Raw genomic sequence first — 22,332 nt, 5'->3', positions numbered from 1 at the left:
CAATTCCTGAGGCACACTACAAGTCGCTGGCTTCCAGTGCGAAAAACAACCTTCCACCATTACCCACTGCTTCCTTCAACGAAGCCAATTTTCTATCCAGTTGGCTAACTCATTGGATCCATGTTATCTAACATTCAAGAGTAGCCTAACATATGAAACCTTGTCAAATGTACAGGTAACATCCTGGTGAATTTCTTCTGCACCCTTTCCAACTTAATAACATATTTAATTAAGTGTCTAGTTCCACCCTGTTCCTTGAGCAGAGGCCCAACCTTCATGTCTAAATCAGGATGCCATTTATACATACATTTGCACAGTTTTGACAAAGTCATGGTCATACAGCATAGAAACAGGCCAAGACGCCCCCTGGAAGCTGTGATTTTTTTTTGCTTTCACCTTCCACAATACATAGACATTTTCTATGTGGTGGAGCAGAGTAGTGGAATATATGTGACATTGCTTAAAATAATCCTGCTTTCTGATTTCTCCATGCAGATGCATACTGGAAGACTGGATGTGCCAGAGACTCGCACTTCATACACAGATTTGAAGCAGCAACAAGATGCAGCGGACTCCAAACGTCCCTTGGGTAGTCGGGTAACTACAGCTGTGCTAAAGTGGGGTCACACCTAATTAAGTCTATTGAGAATTGATCAACTAATTAAAAAATTTAAGGTATAGGGCAGTAGATGTTGTGGTAATTTGTGCAGCCCAATGGAACGTTATTATGTTGTGCTGTGATTTTATAATTTTGGGACCCCGAGAACATAATGAACAGGTCTGGGGGGCAGACAGGGAGGGGGACATAGAGGAGGGGGGCAGAGAGGGAGGGAGAGGCAGAGAGGGAGGGGGGGCAGAGAGAGGAGGGGCAGAGAGGGAGGGGGGCAGAGAGGGGAGGGGCAGAGATGGAGGGGGGTCAGAGAGGGGAGGGTAGAGAGTGGGAGGGGATGAGAGAGGGGGGGGCAGAGTGGGAGGGGGAGCAGAGAGGGAGGGAGAGGGCAGAGAGGGAGGGGGCAGACAGTGATTAAAAGAGTTTGTGGCCAGGGTGAGAGGGGTCAGAGATTATCTTGCCCGCTCGCTTCCTAGCCTTTGCAGCGTACAGTTCATCAATGGAGGGAAGGTTGCAGCTAATAACCTTCTCTGCTGATCGGACAATTCGCTGCAGCTCCAGGTGTCGTGCTTGGTGGCTGAGCCAAACCAGACCATGATGGAGAAGGTGAGAACAGACTCTACGATGGCCGTATAGAATTGGACCATCATTGCCTGTGGCAGATTGTGCTTCCTCAGCTGCCGTAGGAAGTACATTCTCTGTTGCGCCTTTTTGACTGTGGACTTCGATGATAGCCCCCCACTTAAGGTCCTTGGAGATTATGGTTCCCAGGAAATTAAAAGACTCCACAGATGTGACTGTGGTGTTGTTGATGGTGAGTGGGGTGAGGGGAGGGGCAGCTCTCCTAAAGTCTACAATCAATTCCACTGACTTAAGAGCATTGAGCTCTAGGTTGTTGCGATGGTACCAGGACACCAGTTGTGACACTTCCTGCCTGTAGGCGGATTCCTCCCCATCCTGGATCAGTCCAATCAGGGTTGTGATGTCCGCAAACTTGAGAAGCTTGACAGAGGTGTCTGTGGAGGTGCAGTCGTTGGTGTAGAGAGAGTAGAGGAGAGGAGAGAGTATGCAGCCTTGCAGTGCTCTTATGCTGAGCGTTTGGGGGTCTGAGGTGCTTTCCCAGCCTCACATGCTGCTTCCTGTCTGTCAGGAAGCTGGTGATCCACCGACAGAGGAGGTCAGGCACAGTCAACTCAGAAAGTTTGATGTGTAGTAGCTCTGGCACAATGGTGTTGAATGCAGAGCTAAAATCAACAAACAGGATCCTCGCATAGGTCCCCTGGTGGTCCAGGTGCTGTAGGATGAAGTGCAGGCCCAGGTTGACTGCATCATCCACAGATCTATTGGCCCAATATGCAAACTGCAGAGGGTCCAGTAGGGAGTTTGTGATATTTTTCAGCTTGGCCTGCACAAGCCTTTCGAGTGTCTTCATGACTACAGAGGTCAGTGCGACGGGCCTGTAGTCATTAAGACAAATAATACTTGCCTTTTTGGGTACAGGGACAATGGTGGAGACTTTGAAGCAGGCAGGGACAGTACATGTTTACAGGGACAGTTTAAAAATGTTTGTATATACCGGGCCAGCTGTTTGGCACAGAGCTTAAGAGTAGAGGGGGAAATATTGTCAAGTCCTGGCAATTTCCGGCTTTTTTGTCCTCTGAAAAGCCTCTCCACCTCCTCTGTTTTTATTGTTGATATTGGATAAGTGATGTTGTGCAGCACAGAGGGTGTGGGTGATTGGGAGTGAAGTAGTGGTTGGAGGTAAGCAACAAAGTGTAGCGTTCGTGCAGCCCCGGACATCTAAGGTCATCACAGACCTGTTATTGCTCAATCTCATGTGGCTATATGTCATCTGTACCTCTAAGAAGTTACACATGCTGATTCATTCAGGTGGCATGGTGGCGAAGCAGAAGAATTACTGACTTACACCACCAGAGACCCAGATTTGATCCACACTATGGGTGCTGTCTGTACAGAGTTTGCACGTTCACCTCGTGTCTGCGTGGGTTTTTTCTGGGTGTTCCGGTTTCTTCCCACACTCCAAAGACTTAGAGGTTTGGAGGTTAATTGGCTTTGTTAACAATTGTAAATTGTCACTAGTGTGTAGGATAGTGTTAGTGTACAAGGATCGCTAGTTGATGCGGACAGTGGGCCGAAGGGCCTGTTTACGTGCTATACCCTTAAACTAAACTAAAACTAAACATTGTAGAGGAAGGAACTGCAGATGGTGGTTTAAACCGAAGATAAACACAAAAAGCTGGAGTAACTCAGCGGGTCAGACAGCATCTCTGGAGAAATGGAATAGGTGACGTTTCAGGTCGAGACCCTTCTTTACACTCTTAAAACTAAATATTGACAGAGAGGTAAGGGCCTGTCCCACTTGGCCGTCGTTTGCGCGTCACGCAGATGACGCGCAAAGATTTTGTACATCACAAAATCCTGGGATGTCGCGCGCCACTGTGCGTCACTGCCAATGTCATCACGCACCATGCACGTAATGCATACGTAATGCGTGCGTCGTGCGTCGCGACACGTAAATGATGTTGCGTAAATTACGTGCAAATGACGGCCAAGTGGGACAGGCCCTGTATGATTCTGAGACTGTGATCAGTGAGACTGTTGTAGACTTCTCTCGCTGTTTATATACAGAGCCCAGACGTCTGGCATCTTGTGTCTAGTTTACGGCAAACAGTCTGTCCAATTTTATTTTTTTTGCTGAAGCAGTCCAATCCAACTGTGCCTCACTGGATCCTTTCAGAGAGCCAATAAGAGTATCACACATCGCTGAGAATTTAAGAGTCTGATTAATTGCAATGATTTCCTCTTAATTACTTCACTGCTGTGAGGAAATTGCTCTTAATTACTATGCAGCCCAAAGTTATGCAATAACCATTAATACTCAAGAAAAAAACAGAGTTCATTGTTAATCTGCAGCTTTTATCCTAAAATAAACAGCCCCTTGACATTTCCATGTGATCTAAAGCAATAATTAATTCAAAGTTTGTTTGTAAGCGGTCCATTACTCACTCCAGAGATTGAGAACATTCTGAAATGTTTAGTCTACATTTCCACAATGCATGAATGTGTTGTCCATCTTACTGCTGTGTCATGTCCAATGAAAACGTTTGTAGAATTGATTAAAATATATTTATTGCACCATTTCTTAATGCAGAAGTACATTACTCGACAGAAGAGTCTGGATTTGCCTTCCACAGATTCAAATCTAACATTGGAAAATCTTGGAAATCCACCGTCCCGCAAACATTCTGAAGCTATTCAGGTAATTACCAAACCAGATGAAGTCTACTGAGAAAAAGGGATCAATGATCCATGGAGTATAAAAATGGAAGGATTCAAGTAAATAAATACTTCATTAAAAGTTTGCATGTTCACAGTCAAAGGCCTGTCCCACTTTCACAACTTAATTCACGACCTCTGCCGAGTTTGCCCATGACTCATGCTTGCAGCATGGTCATAACGAGGTCATAGGAGGTCGGAGGTAGGTGGTAGGTAGGTCATGATACTAGTCGTAGGTACTCGTGGCATCAAGTAGGTCGGGGCGTTTTTTCAACATGATGAAAAAATATCCACGAGTAAAAAAGGTAGTGAATTAGGTCGTGAAAGTGGGGCAGGCCCTTCAATCTTCCTCCTCCTGTAAGTGGTTTACATTTGCTCTGGAGGCTGTGAAAATTAAATGGCCTTCTACTTTTTGTGGCCTTTCCATCAACAATGTATAAATGTGCCATGTATCTGCTGTGCCCTGTGGTTTGGTAGTGTAATTAAAAAACGGTGTCGTTTTGCTTAAAACAATTCTATGTTTCCATTTCTCAATGCAGAAGTACTCAGGAAGAAGCAAAAGTGTGGATTTGACAATGTCTCTGACAGATGCAAACCTGTCTGTATTCCAGCAACCGAGAAAGATTTTCGACCCTATTTTCGATGTTAAGGTAATTATCTCTGTGCTAAACAGTGGCCATATTTAATGGAGTCCACTGGGAACTGATCAATCAGCAAAAAGGGATCAATGATCCTCAATTCACCATCAAAAGTTTGGCACAAGGTGTAGTGATTATTTTTATGCAGCCCACTGGAATATATTCGTAATCTGGTTCTGTTGTTTGAAAATAAAGTTTAATTAATTCTATTCTTCGGGACCTGTTGCCAAAAGTAACTGATGATGATAGAGGGTGGCAAATTGAACGAGTGCTTGAGCCATGTAACATGTACCAGATGTGAAACGTGGGCTCCCTCGAATGAGTCAGGCTGCATGTGTGTGTTGCCGATCGTCATCATCAGTGAGTAGTCATTGTTTCCATGTTACTTAAAGGCTGTGGGGAGCGTGGTGGGGTTTGATTTTGGCATTTTCTATGGCATGTCCAGTTGACAAAAATAAAAAATAAATAATCACTCCTGTCTTGCAATGCATATGATACTCGGTTTGATGGGGCTTTCTCACGGGGCTACTTGACGCAAGATGTAACCAGGGTGAAGTGGTCGTGGTCTAGCACGATATCACACGATATAACGGGGGGTAGATAAAGAGTTCCCACGGGTACTCGGCATTTCTGTTATTTGTGCGAGTGACTTGTCCGTCTCCCGAGCTTTCCCGTTAAATATTGAATGACCATTGTGAACTGTGAAGTATTGTTAAATCATCGCGTGGCACAAATTATGTCACTTTTTTTTCACACACTATAAAATAAGAGAAGTTTAAGTTAACTGCAAAAACAGCACTTTTACATCAATAGCAATGTATGTTTTTAAATCATGGATAACATTAAATGGTTTTCCTGTTGATGTACTAATATATCGTTATATATACTCACATGAGCACCCGGGATACTCCGCAGCCTTCGTCTCCAGCAGGTTCTGTTTTTTCTCCCTGTTTCTGTAATCCTCTCTGGATTTATCGTAAAGAATTTCGTTGAATTGGTACCATTCTACAAGTTGCCCCTCTTGTTCCCTGGTGAAGTTATATGGCCTTACCTTCTGCAATCTACCCTTTATATACGCGTCTGTTGAGGCAATTCCTACAACGGCTACTGGGGAGGCAATCTGAAATCCACCTTGCTCACCCTCTCCCTGCTCCAAGGAGCCCACAGGCAGTGTTATCTGTGGCATCTCCTGTTGCCTCTCCACCTGTCTCTCTTGCTGCGTCTCCTCCTTATTCTCCTGCATGGCAAAAACCTTTCTGACATGCTTTAACCCCTTTCTTTGAGCTTTCCTGGGAGCCATCTCTGCAAGTGTTCCAGTGAAAAAGATTCTCCAACAATGACAATGAGGTGGGACGTCCTCGATGGACACATGTTCCATTGGCGATATTGAGACCACCATTTTTACTCACCTTCTGTCCCCTCTGTCTAGCTTCCGGGTTCACCATTCGCAGGAGTTCCCATGGTAAACGCAAGAGTTATTACGGATATCGCACTGGCCACTACATCCATATAATGTTTCAATGTTCAACCACAAGTGTACAAGTCACTCTTGGAGAAATTCAAGCTTGCTTGAATTTTCTCCCGAGTCAACAAGTTACACGAGTACCTGCCGTTAGCGCCATGGTGGTTCCACGAATGCCGTACGGTTATCGTACGAGGTTCCCACGATGTTCAACTCTGGTTACCTCTTGCGTCAAGTCGCCCCGTGAGAAAGCCTCTTAAATGATTCCAGTTACACCTCTTGCTTTGTACACTTTCCCACTCTGGAAATTCTATACCTTAACTTAAAACTTGTTCTGTGATATTTACAGTATGTGACCTTTTTGTGTCAATCTTTGTGAAATTATTTTATAAAGGTGCTCTTGAATGGGAGTTCCCTTTATAAAATGGATTATCAAGAGACACGAGGATAACTCTGTTAAACAGCGTCTGTGCAGGATTAAGAATATCACCTTGATTGTGTGATTTACACAAACAATCAAAGATTTTTTCTTCCCCTGAAATTTCCACTTGGACTTGCTTCCAAGATCCCTCGGGTTGTATCAATATTTTTAATATATTTCTCTCTCCTGTCCATGCTTCCAAGAATTGTTATTTTACTCAATTTCTACTATCACTCAATGAATCTGTTTGCCTTCCTTGCCACCCAATGTCCTCTTGCAATTTTCTTAAATCCTTGTTAATAAAGATCTTGGCCATTTAGACAGAATGTGGAGATGGCCATCAGGACTGCCAGGCCATGGATGAAACAAGGCTAATCTGAGTGCAGTAAGCCTTCTCCTGGTGAAGGTAGACAAAAGTGCTGGAGAAACTCAGCGGGTGCAGCAGCATTATGGAGCGAAGGAAATAGGCAACGTTTCGGGCCAAAACCCTTCTTCTGACTGATGGAGGGTGGGGGGGAGGCGGGGAGAAGAAAGGAATAAGGAGGAGGAGCCCGGGGGCTGAGGGAGAGCTGGGAAGGGGAGGAGACAACAAGGGCTAATGGAATTGGGAGAATTCAATGTTTATACCACCAGGATGCAGACTGCCCAAGCGGAATATGAGGTGCTGTTCCTCCAATTTCCGGTGGTGCTCACTCTGGTCATGGAGGAGGCCCAGGACAGAGGTCGGATACGGAATGGGAGGGGGAGTTGAAGTGCTGAACCACCGGGAGGTCAGGTTGGTTAATGCGGACCGAGCGGAGGTGTTCGGGCGAAACGATCGCCAAGCCTATGCTTGGTCTCACCGATGTAGATCAGCTGACATCTAGAGCAGCGGATGTAATAGATGAGGTTGGAGGAGATGCAGGTGAACCTCTGTCGCACCTGGAATGACTGCCTGGGTCCTTGAATGGAGTCGAGGGGGGAGGTAAAGCAACAAGTGTAGGTAGCATCTCTTGCGGTTGCAAGGAAAGTGCCCGGGAAGGGGGTGGTGCGGGAGAAAAGGGAAGAATTGACAAGGGAGTTACAGAGAGAGTGGTATTTGCTGAAAGCAGGGGGGGGGGGGGGGGGGGGAGATGGGAAGATGTGGTATGTGGTGGGGTCACGTTGGAAGTGTCAAAACTGACGGAGGACAATTTGTTGTATGTGACGGCTAGTGGGGTGAAAGGTGAGGACTAGGGGGACTCTGCCCTTGTTGCGAGTGGGGGATGGGGAAAGAGAGCAGTGTTACGGGGTATGGAAGAGACCCTGGTGCGATCCTGGGAGCAGATGCGGCGTAGACGGAGGAATTGGGAGTTGGGGATGGAGTCCTTAAAGGAAGCAGGGTGGGAAGAAGCGTAGTCTAGATAGCCATGGGCCTCTTTGCTTCCCCTGGTGAAAATGTGTCCGTGTGCCAAACTACTGAAGATGCTTAGTCAGTTCCTAGCTTGCTGTCAATACATTTTGCTTTTCATAAAGTTAGGAAATGGTGCTTCATTGGAAACAGGCCCTCGGGCACAATTCGCTCATACTGGCAAAGATGCCTATCTACGCTAATCACATTTGCCCACTTTTGACACGTGTCACACAAAACCTTTCCTATCCATATCTGCCCAAATGACTTTTAAATGTTGTAATTATACTCACCTCTACCACCACCTCAGGCAGCTTGATCCAAATACCAACCACACCCTGAGTGAAAAACCTGCCCCTCGGGTATCCTTTACATTTTTCTCCTCTCAACTTAAAAATTAGCCTTTAGTTTTTGACTTCTCTACCCTGGGAAAAAGACTGTGACCATCGCTCCTACGTACAGTATGTGTATCATAATATTATGAACCTCCATAAGATCACCCCTCAGATTCCTTTTCACTCGGAGCAACAGCTGAGCCTATCCAGTCTCTCCTTATAATTCAAGTCATCCAATCCAGGCAACTTTCCTGTTAAACTTTTCTCATATAAGCTATCACATCCTTCCGAGAGTGGCAACCAAAACTGCACACAACACTCCAAGTGCAGCCTAACCAATGATTTGTACAATGGTAACATGACATCCCAACACTTATACTTCTCCAGTAAAACCCACAGGTGAATTGCCCCGCTTTGGTTCTGCCCCAACAAACCAGACACACATGGGCAAGATAGTTTTAGCCATCAGGTAGGAGGTAGGGTTTCTGAAGATACTCTGGGAATGAGGCAATACTTTAATCTTCCCCCATGCCTTTAGTTAGCCAGAACATTCAGAGTTTGAAATGCAGTTTTGACAGACTCATTCACTTTCAACTGGAGAAATGTTTGTTCCATCAGAGATCCGCAGGTTGTTGTGTCCAATTCTGGTCACCCTGCTATAGGAAAAGGTGCTATTAAGCTGCAAAGGAAGCAGATATTTGTGAAAATATTGCCAGGGCTCAAGGGACTGAGCTTGGGAGGTTGGACAGGCTTGCACTTAATGCTTTAACATTCAGGATAGTGATATTGTAGAGGTGTATAAAATCATGAGGGCAATAGAAAGGATGAATGCGCAGTCTTTTTGCCAGGGCAGGGAATCAAGAACTAGAGTGCATAGGTTTAAGATGAGGGGAAAGAATTAATAGGAACCTGAGGGGCATTCTTTTCACGAATAGAGTGGTGGGTATATGAAGCAGGAAGTAGTAAAGGGAGGTACAATAACAACATTCAAAAAACATTTGAACAGGTGCTTGATAGGAAAAATTTAGAGGGAAACACAGGCAGATGGGACTAGTTTAGATGGGACATTTGCTCTGCATGGCCATATTGGGCTAAAAGGCCTATCACTATGCTGTATGATCTACGATCCATAATCTACTATATCTATGATCTACTGTCAGCCATTGAGCAAAGGTTTTGGCTGTTGGTGATTTTCATTGGACCCATTACATCGTAAATCTTTCTAGAGGACCAGAGATGAAATATGATCAATCTGTGCTCTTACTGAATCTGTAATCAGGCCCTGCATGTCAAGAATGCAGTTCAGATAGAGGTTTGGACAAAATATTGGTCTCACAAAGTTCCTGTTGACCAAGCACCACAAGCGTGCACTGATCCTACATCAATCCCATTTTATTTTTATTATATCCACCCAAATTCTACAACTCACTTCCACACCAGGAACAATTTACAGTGGGCCAATTAGCCTACCGACCTGTGCACCTTTGCTTTGTGGGAGGAAACTGGAGCACCTGGGGAAACCCACATAATCACAAGGAGAACATGCAACCTCCACACAGACAGCACTTAAAGTCAGGACTGAAGCCGGGTGGTTAGAGCTGGAAGTCAGTGGCAGTACCAGCTGTTCCGCTATGCTTTGCAATTGTTGGAGTTTTCTGTTTACCTTTTAGTTGGTTCCTCTAGTTCTTGGAAGACATAGCAGTTCTCCTGAGGCTCAGAGGAAATTGCCTGCAGGTTTTCATACATTACCACCTATTGTCGTCAAGAATTCTGAAGCTATTGGGTCATCGCCAGTTACTTTATTGATCATAATTTCCTGGTTTGCTTTTTCAAACCTCTTGAAACTTTCAAGGTGCTTGATCCAACTTTAGCAGCATTTAAATTTGAAAAACATATGCTGGACCATGGATGGTAACACCCCACAAGTACAGCTCTTCATAATCTTCCTGCCTTCTATCAATTTGTGGATGCCTGTCTCTCACCTTAAACTTTAAGATTTACTAGACCAACTGGCCCTGTCACACGGGAGGCCTGGTCTCCCAATGTAATATTCCAACACTCACCCATAGCCCCCACGGGAGGCCTGGTCCCCCAACGCAACCCATTCCCCCAAAGCAATATTCAACCACTTACCCATAGCCCCAGTGGTGGCCTGGTCCCCCAATGCAACCCGTTTACAATACAATATTCCTCCACTCACCCGTTTCCCCAACGCAACATCCCACCACTCACCCATAGTCCCCAGCTGTGCAGGAGCGGTTCATTACCCATTATTCATCAAGCACTTGCTGCGAGGACTTAAATTTTTTTTCCAATTCTACTTCCCCTGCATCCCCAAGCACTCCCCCCCCCCCCCCCCCCCCCCCCCACTGTTCAACCTTCCTCTGCCAGGATTCAGTGCTCTGTGATTGCAACATTGTTGCAAATGAGATCCCATAGCAGTAACTGCCACTGCAATGGTCAAGTTATTCTTTCTCAAACTGGATTTTGTAAAGTAAAAAATGTGAATAACTTGTAAAATCTGAACAAAACTTGATAAAAAAAAACACATCATAACACAATTGTGAGTAAGGTGGTGCAAAAATTGTAGCGCTATCATGTACCATTATGGCATAGTTCCGGGATCTCTCTCACTCACTCACTCACTCACTCACTCACTCACTCACTCACTCACTCACTCACTCATTCACAGACATCCAAATAAACAAGATGAGAGTTTTAGTAATATACTAGACCAAGTGCAAACCTGTTCTCTCCCCCGTTCCCTACCTATTGTCCCCAAGGGAGGTATGGTCCTCATATAGGATGAAATCTTCAGTGAAGCTGATCACTGCCAGCTGAGCCATTGTGACGTCATCAGTTGAAGCTGGTCATTTTTAATTCAATGTCTTTTGATTTTTTTAAACTTTAATCAGTAATGTCAAGAAATAAAGCGTAAAATGTTGAGTGAAGGTGTTCTCTGCCTAGAGGTGAAAATTGTGAATCAGAAAATGTAAAAATCTTGTTAAAATTGGCATTTTTAAAACCTTAATCGTGAATAAAGTCAAATTTAGGATGAAATCTTCAGGGAAGCTGATCACTGCTAGCCAAGCCATTGTGACATCATCAGTTGAAGCTGGTCGTTTTAAATTCAATGTCCTTTGATTTTTTAAAACTTTTAATCAGTAATAAGTCAAGAATGTCGAGAAATAAAGCATAAAATGTTCAGTGAAGGTAGTCTCAGCCTCGAGGGGAAAAATGTCAATCAGAATATGTAAAAATGTAATCGTTACTGCGTAGTTTTTGCGACGATGTAAAGACAACCACATATACACACACATGTACACACATACAAGATCAGAATTTTATTAAGTATATGATATTCTATATGGACCTCATATGCAGTATCTATTGTATACATATTAGATTATGTGATGTTTAGAGATACAGCGCGGAAACAGGCCCTTCGGCCCACTGAGTTTGCACAGATCAGCGGTCCCCACACACTAACACTGTCCTACACACAGTAAGGACATTTTTTACAATTATAACAAGCCAAATAACCTACAAACTGTACGTCTTTGGAATGTGGGAAGAAATCGGAGATCCTGGAGAAAACCCATGCAGGTCACGGGGAGCTCGTACAAATTCCATACAGACAGCACCCGTGGTCAGGATTGAACCCGGGTCTCTGCCGTTGTAAGGCAGCGAGTATCTACTGCTGTGCCACCCAGCATCAAAGGATTTACTGACCTAGCTCTGTATTTAATTATGCAAATTAAATATTAATTCACTTATGCAAGGAAATGCCCTTGTGAACCTCAGACTGCTTGTATTTTGTGAACTTTTTTCTGATATCCTAGTGCATAATATATTGCCCATATCTGTTCATTTAGTTTCTACTTGTTTTTCTCTCACTAATGTTTAAGTAAAGATTCCTTGTCTGTTTCCAACTAGCATCAACAAGCTAGTTGGTTGGATTTTTCCCCCCCACTATCTCCTACTTACCTCCAACACAGAGGCAGTCAGTTTTTTCCTTTGGGAAATGTCCATTTTCTGCAGACTTGGCAGAATTACCCAACCACCGTGGTTTTGTGCAGGGTAAGATGTAGCCTAACTTGGAACTGGAGGGGTTAGTGGCAACCTGCACCAGCACACCCCCTCCCCAGTAAAGGATCATTTTTGAGGATGGATTTGAGCATACCAAAGGAAGCGGATGAGGTATGGCTGGGAAATGCACAGTACACTGCACTCCCAGTCAGTGAACTTTGACACAAGGTCACAGAGCATGGTTAAGCCTGGCTTCAACGTTTCAAGGCATTGACCGGTTTGCTCCAGTAAACTGGATCAGTGTGGAGGGTTATAGAGTATTGGGAAAGTTGTTGAAAGAAATGTAGACAGAATGTAAAAAGGGGAGCAGGGTACCAGATGGGATTGTATTTTCAGATTTTGCAATTGATGACATTAGATTCTGAAGAGGTCCCGAGCTGAAACGTTGCCTATCCATGATGCTGCCTAATCCACTGAGTTACTCCAGCACTTGGTGTTCGCGGCAAGATTCCAGCATCTGCAGTTCTTTTGTATTGCAATTAGAATCTTGCCTGCACCAGTGCTACTTCAACTTAACCAATAAAAATGGTGTATTTCCTGTTGGCAGTATCACCCTCCAACATTGCCCTTTTGATATTTTGCCAGTTCTGCCTTTCACACTTCCTTTTGATTTCTCTTACCCTCACACCATCCTATGCATCATAAATTTGTGTGTCACTAACATGTTTTCACTTCTGACAAGCTGTTAAGTCTGTATCTCTCTCCAGATCTGCTAAATATTTTTTGCTTTCCTTTTATTTCAGCTTTCTTTTTCTATAGTATATTGTGTTTATAGAAAACTAGACCAAGTGGGACCCGTTGGGTCCCTGGCACACGGGAGGGCTGGCCCCGAACGCAATATTCCACCACTCACCCATAGCCCCCAACTGCGCAGGTGTGACTGAAGGGTTCCCGTTGTGATGCCAGAGATCCCCGTTGTGATGCGAGTCACGGCAACCCTACCTAAGTGCATCGCCATCCCTCTTCATATCCCTATGGTTGAATGATGAGACCCACACACAGCGGTTATAACTCATAGTCTTTATTACAGTACAAGCGGAGGGAACTTTTGTTCTCGCGGTCTGCATCAAATCTAATGAGAGACAGTGACGCACTAACTTAACAAGATCGGTGTGTCCAGGGTAGGGATGAAGATCTGGACTGGACTACATAAGGAATGTGCAGCGTGAATAATCTGTGTGGTGATATATATATAGTAAAGACAGACTAATCAACAAAGGACAAGGACAAAGGACATTTATTGTCACATACACCAATTGGTGTAGTGAAATTTGAGTTGCCATTGCAGCACACAAATAAAATAAACACAACATTATAGAATTTAACATTAAACATAAAAAGAACATCCCCCCCCCCCCCCCCCCACAGCGGGATCAATGTTTCCCACTGCGAGGGAAGGCAGCAAAGTTCAGTCCATTTCCTCCATGTTCACCCGTGGTCGGGGCCTATTGAGGCCTTCACAGTCGCCGCTATGGAGGCCCGATGTTTCAGACCCTCTCACTGGAACTCTTATTCATTAAACAACTTCCTTGCGCCTTTATTAGAGAATCCAGTGAAACTATTCATCAAAAGTTGATTTGTTCATGGCTCCTTAAAAGGTGAATCATTTGTGGCTGTCAACAATGATAAGGCCCAATATTTGGTTTAATTTTCAATTTGCCGCGCAGAAATATGCCCCGATTTACCAACTTCAATGTAGGAGATGGACTAGCACAATATAAGATTATATTCAGCCTCTAAAATGAAAATCTTTCCATTCTTATTGCAGATTTTCACACCAGCCTCAGATCATCAAAAAAATGCCTATCTCCCCCAAGAGGAGACCAATCCTGATAAAGTCAATGGTGAATCAAGCAACCAGCAGGAAGAAAATGAACAATTAGGGCAGGTATGTAGTGACATTAACCACATGCAAACCAAGGTGTTTATTTATATGTGTGGGAAAGAACTGCAGATGCTGGTTTATATCGAAGGTAGACACAAAATGCTGGAGTAATTCAGCGGGACAGGCAGCATCTCTGGAGAAACGGAATGGGCGACGTTTCGGGACGAGACCCTGCTTCAGTCACCCATTTCTTCTCTCCAGAGATGCTGCCTGTCCCACTGAGTTACTCCAGCATTTTGTGTCTACCTTGTGCTTATATATATCCTGTCTTGGATCAAGGAGCATTTCCTCTGTTAGTGATTGATTTATTCTTGTTCTTTTAACCTACTGATGGAATTATTGAGCAACATTGGAAATGCCATCAAGATTTAACATTGGCATGTTGAGAGGCCATTCGTCTAAACAAACAAGAAATAGTTGAGCAGAGGGTGGATACAGGAACTGGAGTTGGCTAATTCACCCTTTGTCATAGTCTCTCATTCAGATTATATTTGTTGGTGATGTGATGGTTAAACTACCACTCATAGTGGCCCAAGGTGAATCCAGAGGTGAAATTGAAATTCCGTGATGTAGACGGTGGACCGAGGTGTTTTTTCGTTTCATTTCATGACCCACGTACCACATCTACCTGTATTCATAACATATTGTGTAAAAATATTATAGAAATCATATCTGAAACTCATCAAGAAAAAAATGCCTGCACATATTTTTAAAATATGTAAAAAAACGAGTAGTAATTGTTCAATCAAAGCACGTTCGGACGCCAATTGACCAATCACGGGCTTTGTTTCAGGCTAGCTAGGCAGGGAGCATACTAGAATCATGGCAGAGAGGAAGGTTAGTGCAAGAGGTTTTAACTGTCAAAACAATAATACAAATAACCTCACATGATTATTGTACACCGTAATAAATCCTGACAGTATGATTGATGATTACTATGAACTTTCAGCAAGTTGTCATCTAGTGTTTGCAAGAGAGTGAACTGCAGATTACTGTGCATGCATACATTTGAAAGAGTTCAACTTTGAGGAAGACTATGGATAAGAATACTTTGAATACCCAAATGTTCTAAAGTTACAATGTACTTCAAGACATGATTGTAGGGTTTTCTTTCGTACATCGTGTGTACTGATATCCGACATACTTAAAACTCAGATCTTGGTTGTGGGGTGTGTGCGTGTGTGTGTGTGTGTGATCACATCTGCTCAAAATATACAACGCTCTAACGGTAAATTTTTTACATATTCCTGTAGAGTTTTATCCCGTAGATTCCGAAATAGCCTCATCTCAAAAATTAATGCATTATTTCTTGAGTTATTAATCAAAATGTTCAACATTTTCAAATAACCTAGAAATTGAAAACCGCTGGCTTTGGCTGATGACGCGATGACATCACAATGGCTGCACGTTGTGTTCACGCGTTGCAAGTCGCGTCGCCTGGCCATGCCGCTCGCAAGACCTTTGAAAAACACCCTGCTTTCTCACGCTGCGAGTGACATCAACCCCCAGACTGCAGCCTGTAGCTTGAAGCTGGGAGCAAGGTTCGGGAACCAGCCCGCCCCTCTGATGACGTGGCCTTCCCACCCCAAACCCCTAAAACTACCCCCACTTCCTCTCTTCCCCCCACCCCTCTCTTCCCCCCTCTCGCCCCTCCTCCCCTCCTGTAAAGGGTAGGGGGCAGGTGCATTTTGCAGCTGGGGAGCGAGGGAGCGAGGGATTATTGCATTCGGGAACCAGCCCTCCCCTCTGACGATGCGCCCCTCCATGCCTCAAACTCTACCCCCCTTCCTCTCTGCCCCCCCCCCCCCCCCCCCCCCCCCCCCCCCCCCAAGAACCTGTTTCCGTGATGTATGACTCTCTCTCTATTTCTCTTTTGCACTCCCTGATATACTTGTGTATGGTATGATTTGGCCTGGATAGCACTCAAAATGACGTTTTTCACTGTATTTCATTTTAGTTTAGTTTAGAGATACCAGCATGGAAACAGGCCCTTCGGCCCAACGAGTCCAATCAACAATCACCTCATACACTACTTGTATCCTACGTAAAAGGGACAATTTGCAGAAGCTAATTAACCTAACAAACCTGCCGTCTTTGCAATGTGGGAGGAAACCAGAGCACCCTGAGAAATCCCATGTGGTCACAGGGTGCAGTGCTGTACAGTCAGAACCCGTAGTCAGGATCGAACCCGGGTCTCTTGCACTGGAAGGCTGCAACTCTACTGCTGCGCCACTGTGCCTCCCATGTGACAATAATATACAAATATCTAACAATATTACACCTTCCTCGAGAATTGGCACACTGGCACAGCCATAAAGTTTGTTGCCTTACAGCACCAGAGACCCGGGTTCGATCCCGAATACGGATGCTGTCGGTATGGAATTTGTACATTCTCTCTGTAACCATGTGTTTTTTCTCTGGGTGCTCTGGTTCCCCCACATGTGCAGGTTTATGGGTTAGTTGGCTTCTGTAAATTGTCCGTAGTGTGTAAGATAGAACTAGTGAATGCTGGTTGGTGTAGACCTGGTGGGTCGAAAAGCCTGTTTCCATGACTATCTAAAAAATATCAAAACCTAATGAAATAATTCATTAAATTTGTTCATTCTTAACATTCCTTACACATCCTGGAAGTTGTGTTTCTGAAATGGATGTAATTATCATGGCTTCACTTTCACAATGCATTACTGGGGCCTGGATCTCCACACAGGATGGATCATATAGTTATGAAGACTAATATGAATACTGATAGGGCATGACATTAAATAATTCTACTTTTTTGCTTTGAAGGGTAAGCTTGGAATGAGTGTCATATTTTCCTACTCAGTGAAATGTATTTATGATATTGAGCCCTGATTGATGTTTGTAATACATTCAAAAAGGTGTTGGAAGTTCTAAGATGTATGAAAGTAAATACATCTCCTAGGACTGATCAGATATATCCAAGGACACTGGCGACTAGAGAAGAAATTGCAGGAGTCCTAGCTGAGATATATGAATTATATGTGAAACATCTGTGGTAAGCAAGTTACTGGAAAGGATTCTGAGGAATAAGATATATATGGACTTGGATAGATCGGGCTGATTAGGGATAATCAGCGCGGTTTTGTATGCGGGGAATGTGTCTTACGAATCTTAATTTTTGAAGAAGTAACCAAAAGGTTAACAAGGGATAAGCCATAGACATTGGCTGTATGGATTCAGGAAGGAATTTGATAAGATTCTGCATGGTAGGCTGTTTTGGAAGGTTAGGTTGCATGGGATCCAGGGAGAGCTAGGCTCGAGAATTGGCTTCAAGGAAAGACACAAAGAGTGATGATAGAAGGTTGTTTTTCGAACTGGATGGAGGTGACTAGTATGTCTCAGGTATTGGTGCTGGACGCATTGTAGTTTGTCTGAAAATGTATAAATCATGATTAGTAACTATGCACTTGACACTAAAGTAGGTGGTCTCATAGACAGTGAAGATGGTTAGCAAAAATTACAGCACCATCTTGATTAGCTGGGCAAATGGGCTCAGGAGTGGCTAATGGAGGTTAATGCAGATAAGTGCGAGGTGATGCATTTTGATAAGTTAAACCAGAGCAGGGTGTTCACAGTGAATGGCAGGACTCTGGGAAGTCTTGCTGAGCAGAGGAAACTAGGAGTACAAGTACATAGTTCTCTGAAAGTGACATCACAAGTTGATAGGTTGGTCAAGAAGACTTTCCGTACATTGGCTTTCATCACTCAGGATATTGAGCATAGAACATAGGTTCTTGATTAGTAAGCATGGCAAAGGAAGGGGAGAGGCAGGTGAATGGGGTTGAGAGGGAAAATCTCACTTGCATCGCAGGCTCGTGGACTCAGATGGCACAAAGTCATAAATTATGCATAAATTTACAAATAGGACAAAGGTATGTTACAATACTTACCTTCAGCGGCGCTGGGGGGAACCAGAGCAATTCTGCCACTAGCCGTGTGCGCGATTTTGGCGCCTTTGAGGGGGGGAGGGGGGGGGTGGGCGGGGTTAAAACGTGTTTTTTTTCTTACCTTGTCCTGGATTATATTTGGTTGGAGTGCAAAATTTTGTTGAAGAATCGTTCCGACGGGCGTTCTGTCTATTTTTTTTTTTTAATCGTCTGACTCGTTCAGCGCTGGATTAATTTAAAAATCAGCTTCTAAAGCCGGCAACGCCGACAACGGGGACGGATTTCATCTAGGTAACAGGTAAAAGAAAGCGGTTTATTTTTATGTATAAAAGTGGTCCTTAAGATACCTTTAGTTCACATTTTATGTTGCGAAATGGTGATTTAGTCCCCATACCAATGGGCAGTGTTTTCCATGCAGATATGGGGGTCTAAATCACTGCAAACCGCAACGTTCCAAATGGTCGCGTTCCAGAAAAACCCACAGGCGTTGATTTAAATGGCCATTAATTTACAGGTATTAAACATTCCTTCTATTTGGCCTATAAATCCATGACAATGAGATTTTAAAATTATGTTATATTGTGAATTCTTGTGTGAGTGTTATTTGGACACTTAGGCTATTTAAAAATGTTAATCTATTCTTAAGAAATTGATAGATGTTTAGATCTAGTAATTGAATTTTGTAATTAGCTACAATTAGGTAACTAACTAATTATATGCTTTAATTTCAAGTCATCTAAGTAAGATTGTTTCATATTTGTTACAGAATTCTTCAATCTATAATAACTGAAAATTTATTTCAGTCCTCTTAATTTTTAATAAAGTTATGGCCATTTGACTGTCCTAAATCACAGCTTTTGTATTAAGTCAATGGAAAAGCAATAGAGAACGAGATGCTAATTTCCGAGTATGAAAATGGCCATATCTTTTTTAATACTGAAGATATGAAAGTGAATTAGGTGACAAATTAAACTTTTTTATGCTTTATCTGATGGGATAAATTACAGACTTGATTTTTAAATCTCAAAATGTTGTAACATTGCTAATAGGTCAGGGAAAAGAAATAAAAAGCCAAACAAATCAAGCCATTCGTGCAAAATTCGTGCTTTTGGTATGCTAGCCTTTATAAATCAGAGCATTGAGTATAGAAGCTGGGATGTAATGTTAAAATTGTACAAGGCATTGGTGAGACCAAATCTGGAGTATGGTGTACAATTTTGGTCGCCAATTATAGGAAGGATGTCAACAAAATAGAGAGAGTACAGAGGAGATTTACTAGAATGTTGCCTGGGTTTCAACAACTAAGTTACAGAAATAGGTTGAATAATTTAGGTCTTTATCCTCTGGAGCGCAGAACGTTAAGGGGGGACTTGATAGAGGTCTTTAAAATGATGAGAGGGATAGACAGAGTTGATGTGGACAAGCTTTTCCCTTTGAGAATAGGGAAGATTCAAACAAGAGGACATGACTTCAGAATTAAGGGACAGAAGTTTAGGGGTAACATGAGGGGGAACTTCTTTACTCAGAGAGTGGTAGCGGTGTGGAATGAGCTTCCAGTGGAAGTGGTGTCGGCAGGTTCATTGGTATCATTTAAAAAATAAGTTGGATAGGCATATGGATGAGAAGGGAATGGAGGGTTATGGTATGAGTGCAGGCAGGTGGGACTAAGGGAAAAAAGTTGTTCAGCACGGACTTGTAGGGCCGAGATGGCCTGTTTCCGTGCTGTAATTGTTATATGGTTGTTATATGGTTAAAACACAATTAGAAAATAAGTCTATGGTTAGAGCAAGAGATAGTCAGTGTTCTATTGTTGAGGTGGGTAATCTTAATTACCTATAGGTGGTTAGAGGTACCCTACACACCTGCTATAAGTAAATTGGTGTCATAGAGAAAAAATATGAAACCAGGTCCTTTGACCTACCAGCTTTGCACCACCAGCCACTCATTTACACTAATCTACATTGATCCCAATTATTATTCTTCCCACATTCAGCTCCCCAGATTTTACCACTTACCTATACACTAGGGACAAATTTGAAGTGGCCCATTAACCAATCAACCTGCCCATCCTTGGGTTGTGGGAGGAGGAAGCTGGAGAACTGAGAGGAACTTGGTCACACAGAGAACGTGCGAACTCCATACGGACAGCACCCAAGTTCAGGATTGAACTCTGGTGCTATAAGACAGTGGCTATACCAACTTTGTGACTTTGTTGTCCTGACTTTAGGGGGTCTAACGATAATAAAAGAAGAAATATTGGGAAAACTCATGCCCCGGTTGGTGGAGCTCTGCACAAAGTCACAGAGAATCTTTTCCCAATATTTCAAGGCATTGGGTAGAGAACAGAGTCTATTCCATCAAATAGACATGAACAAGTTAGGTCCAGTGATGGCACAATTCATTGCATTTTACACGTTGCATTTTACAATCTTCTTCCCTTTTCCAAGTTCAGTCAAGGTTTCAAGGTCAGTTTATTGTCACATGTACCAGTTAAGGTACGGTGAAATTTGAGTTACCATACAGCCATACTAAGTGAAAAGCAACAAGCCACACAACCACATAAAGGTTAACATAAACATCCACTAAAGTGGACTCCACATTTCTCACTGTGATGGAAGGCAATAAAGTTCAATCTACTTCCTCTTTGGTCTCCTGCGGTCAGGGCAGTTTAACCATCCGCAATTGGGGCAAACAAACTCCCCGCAGCCGGCAGTTGAAGCCCCCATCGGGGTGATCAAAACTCCCGCGCAGGGCAGTTGAAATGCTCTCCACAACATGAAGCTCCCGAATTGGCCTCTTCTTTCCAGAGACCGCGGGCTTCACAATGTTAAAGTCCACAGGCCCCGCAGTTGGAACTTCGATCCCCGGCAAAGGGATCGCAAGCTCTGCGATGGTAAAGTCCCGTAGACTACCGCGGCTTGGAGCATCGGGTCAGTCTCCAAGAAAGCCCGCCAATCCACGATGTTAGGCCGCAGTGGAGACGGATATACGATACGGGAAAATATCGCATCTCCGTCGAGGTAAGAGATTGGAAAAAATGTTTCCTCCCCTCCCACATAAAACAAGCCAAGGAACACTAAACCATAGTTTTGACACGTACTATAAATAACAAAAGAGAAGAAAGGACAGACAGACTGTTGGCGAGGCAGTCACTGCTGGTGAAATGCTTTCACCCTCCAGAACTGCTGCCTGACCTGCTGAGTATGTTTTACACTTTCACTTTATATTTTTAAAAGTTTCCCTCAACCACAGTATTTCGCAGTTGTGGAATGTTAGTTGGAGTAGATTCTTCTGCGTTGTTTTTTTTCATCCATCTCAATTCAAACCGGCCATTAGCTGCTTTCAGCTGGATGCTCTTGGACTGACAGTGCTGCAACCTTTACTGCTTCGCCAACAACAACCAGGCAATCTCAAAGTTGATGGATTGCAATGCAAAAACTTGCTTATATTGCCCTGATTTATGCTGTTCAGTATGGAAGATGAAACAACACAGTTAAATAATTGCTGAAGTTCATATCTTTTGATCTTTATTCCAGAAAGATTTCCAGATGGATGAAGCCACTTCTGCACTCAGTAGTGAAACTTCAGTAATCGCCGATGAGGTCGTAATGCACCAGAGCTTAAGTGAGACGTTCGAAAATTTGGACATTATTGAAATAGATGATTATGTAAGTATCCTGCTCAAATGGGTGTTGTGTTGATTGCTGAAGAGCCAGTGTAGGTGTGTGAGGTTATTTGTATCATAAGTTTGATTTTCCAGCTATGCTTCCATCAGTGACATTCTGGATTTGTTGAGAGGTCATGGTGTGAAATATTAACTCTATTACTCCCACCAGAGTTGCTGCCTGATCTGTTGAGTATTTTTTTTGTGCTTTCCCTTTGTATTTCAGCTTCCCAATTTCACACAATATTTAGCATTTGTACAATGTTAGTTATAGTGAAATATTCTGGGTGTTTTTTGTTCAGCCATCGCAATGCAATCAAACCATTGGCTTCTTTCACAGGATTCTCATGATATCTCAATGTTGGAGCCTTCGAGTGATCTTAAATCTAATAAAAGGGTTGACCTTGATATTCCATGTTCAAAATTGGATTCCTATTTTGTGAAGTGTATCTCTCTGATTCCCACAGCTAATGTGGTCCAACTTGATTGAGAAGACCAGAGTTAGTGGAGATAACTAATGTCGACATAAGGAACTGCAGATGCTGGTTTATGAATTTAAAAAACACAAAATGCTGGCTAACTCAGTGGGTTAAGGGCCTGTCCCACTATGTCGACCTAATTTCCACTCGCCACAAATTCGCAACATGTTTGACA

At 43.4% G+C, this 22,332-nt stretch overlaps 1 protein-coding gene across 1 annotated transcript in view; it reads left to right on the top strand.

Annotated features, from left to right (window-relative positions):
- Nucleotides 1–22,332, top strand: part of LOC129699142 (uncharacterized) — a 285,806-nt gene that overhangs the window by 119,664 nt on the left and 143,810 nt on the right. Inside the window, exons 16-20 of the mRNA XM_055638811.1 lie at nt 496–597; nt 3,783–3,890; nt 4,447–4,557; nt 13,990–14,109; nt 21,551–21,682. Of these exons, the coding sequence (XP_055494786.1) occupies nt 496–597; nt 3,783–3,890; nt 4,447–4,557; nt 13,990–14,109; nt 21,551–21,682 (573 nt within the window). The remainder of the gene's footprint in view (nt 1–495; nt 598–3,782; nt 3,891–4,446; nt 4,558–13,989; nt 14,110–21,550; nt 21,683–22,332) is intronic.

This window comes from Leucoraja erinacea, chromosome 7 (genome assembly GCF_028641065.1).
Source record: "Leucoraja erinacea ecotype New England chromosome 7, Leri_hhj_1, whole genome shotgun sequence".
Classification (NCBI taxonomy): Eukaryota; Metazoa; Chordata; class Chondrichthyes; order Rajiformes; family Rajidae; genus Leucoraja; species Leucoraja erinaceus.
This window is presented reverse-complemented; position numbering and strand designations above follow the sequence as displayed.